The following is a 1,288-nucleotide window of genomic DNA, read 5'->3' on the forward strand; positions in this document are numbered from 1 at the left end:
GGCAGTGAGAGCGTGCAGTCCAACGCGCAGAAGATCATCCCGCCGCTGTTCAGCTACCGCCTTGCCCAGCAGCAGCTCAAGGAGATGAAGAAGAAGGGCTTGACAGAAACCACCAAGGTGTACCACGTGTCTCAGAGTCCCCTGACCGACACGGCCATCGACGCGGCCACCGGCCCCCCTTTGGACCTAGAGGGCCCCGAGGAGGCCGCGGCCAACAAGTTCCGGCTCAAATCCCCGTTTGTGGAGCAGCAGGCGGCGGCCAGGCCCCCCTCCAGGCTGGACCTCCCGGTCTGTGCCGCCAGCTGCGCGGTCAGCCCCAGCCAGACCGTGATCCGCAAGTCGGCCTTGAGGCACGCGGGCGGCAGAGGGGTGCTGCCCGAGAGGAGCCACCCCAGGGGCTCCCACTTCAGGAGGACCGCGAGCTTCCACGAAGCCAGGCAGGCCCGGCCGTTCCGGGAGCGGAGCATGTCCACCCTGACCCCCCGGCAGGCCCCGGCCTACGGTTCCAGGACGCGGACCTGGGACCAGGCGGAGGAGCGATCTCGGCCTCAGAGTCGAGGAGCTGCCCCGTCCCCTGAGAAACCGGACCATTTCCACGGGGCAGGTGCAACCAGAAGTCCATTAAGTCCTCCCCCTAAATCCTACAGCCTGGGGCAGCCCGCGAGGAAACCAGACCTGGGGGATTGCCAGGCAGGATTGACGGCCAGCGGTGAGAGAACGGAGCCGCACAGAGCCCGGAGGGGCCCGTCCCCCAGTCACAGGAGTGTCTCGAGGAAGCAGCCTTCTCCCACGGCCCCCAAAGAGAGCTACCAGAGGGTGAGCCCTCTGAGCCCTTCTCAGTGTAGGAAAGACAAGTGTCAGAGCTTCCCAGCCCAGCCTGAGTTCGCCTTCTATGACAATACGTCATTCGGCCTTACCGAGGCAGAGCAGAGGATGCTGGACCTCCCGGGCTATTTTGGGTCGAATGAAGAGGATGAAACCACAAGTACACTCAGCGTGGAGAAGCTGGTCATCTAGACCCAGATCAGCCTGAGACTTCACACAACTGGGGTCCTTTGCCTGGCTCCTGGTATCAGTGGCTCACAGTGTTCTATGGACTATATTATGTAGCTATTTGTACGTGGGGGGGGGGGGGTAACTCAAGTGTGCATATGTGTTTTAATTCATAAAGAAGAAGTTACTTAGCCTGAACTTTTCCCTTTGTTATCCCATTTCCCTTGGTTTATTACTAATAAGTACAATAGTAAAATTTAAAGAAGAGTGAAATAGGGCTCGGTCTCTCATGTGG

At 59.9% G+C, this 1,288-nt stretch overlaps 1 protein-coding gene across 1 annotated transcript; it reads left to right on the plus strand.

The window, feature by feature from the left end:
* Window positions 1–3: 3 nt before the first annotated feature.
* Window positions 4–1,266, plus strand: LOC132009339 (thrombospondin type-1 domain-containing protein 1-like; the record flags this gene model as incomplete). Its single annotated transcript, XM_059387580.1, has 1 exon — window positions 4–1,266. A coding segment is annotated over one exon (1,014 nt), but the record flags the coding sequence as incomplete, so codon positions are not given.
* Window positions 1,267–1,288: the final 22 nt, after the last annotated feature.

Source organism: Mustela nigripes, unplaced genomic scaffold (genome assembly GCF_022355385.1).
Source record: "Mustela nigripes isolate SB6536 unplaced genomic scaffold, MUSNIG.SB6536 HiC_scaffold_14879, whole genome shotgun sequence".
In the NCBI taxonomy this organism is placed as follows: Eukaryota; Metazoa; Chordata; class Mammalia; order Carnivora; family Mustelidae; genus Mustela; species Mustela nigripes.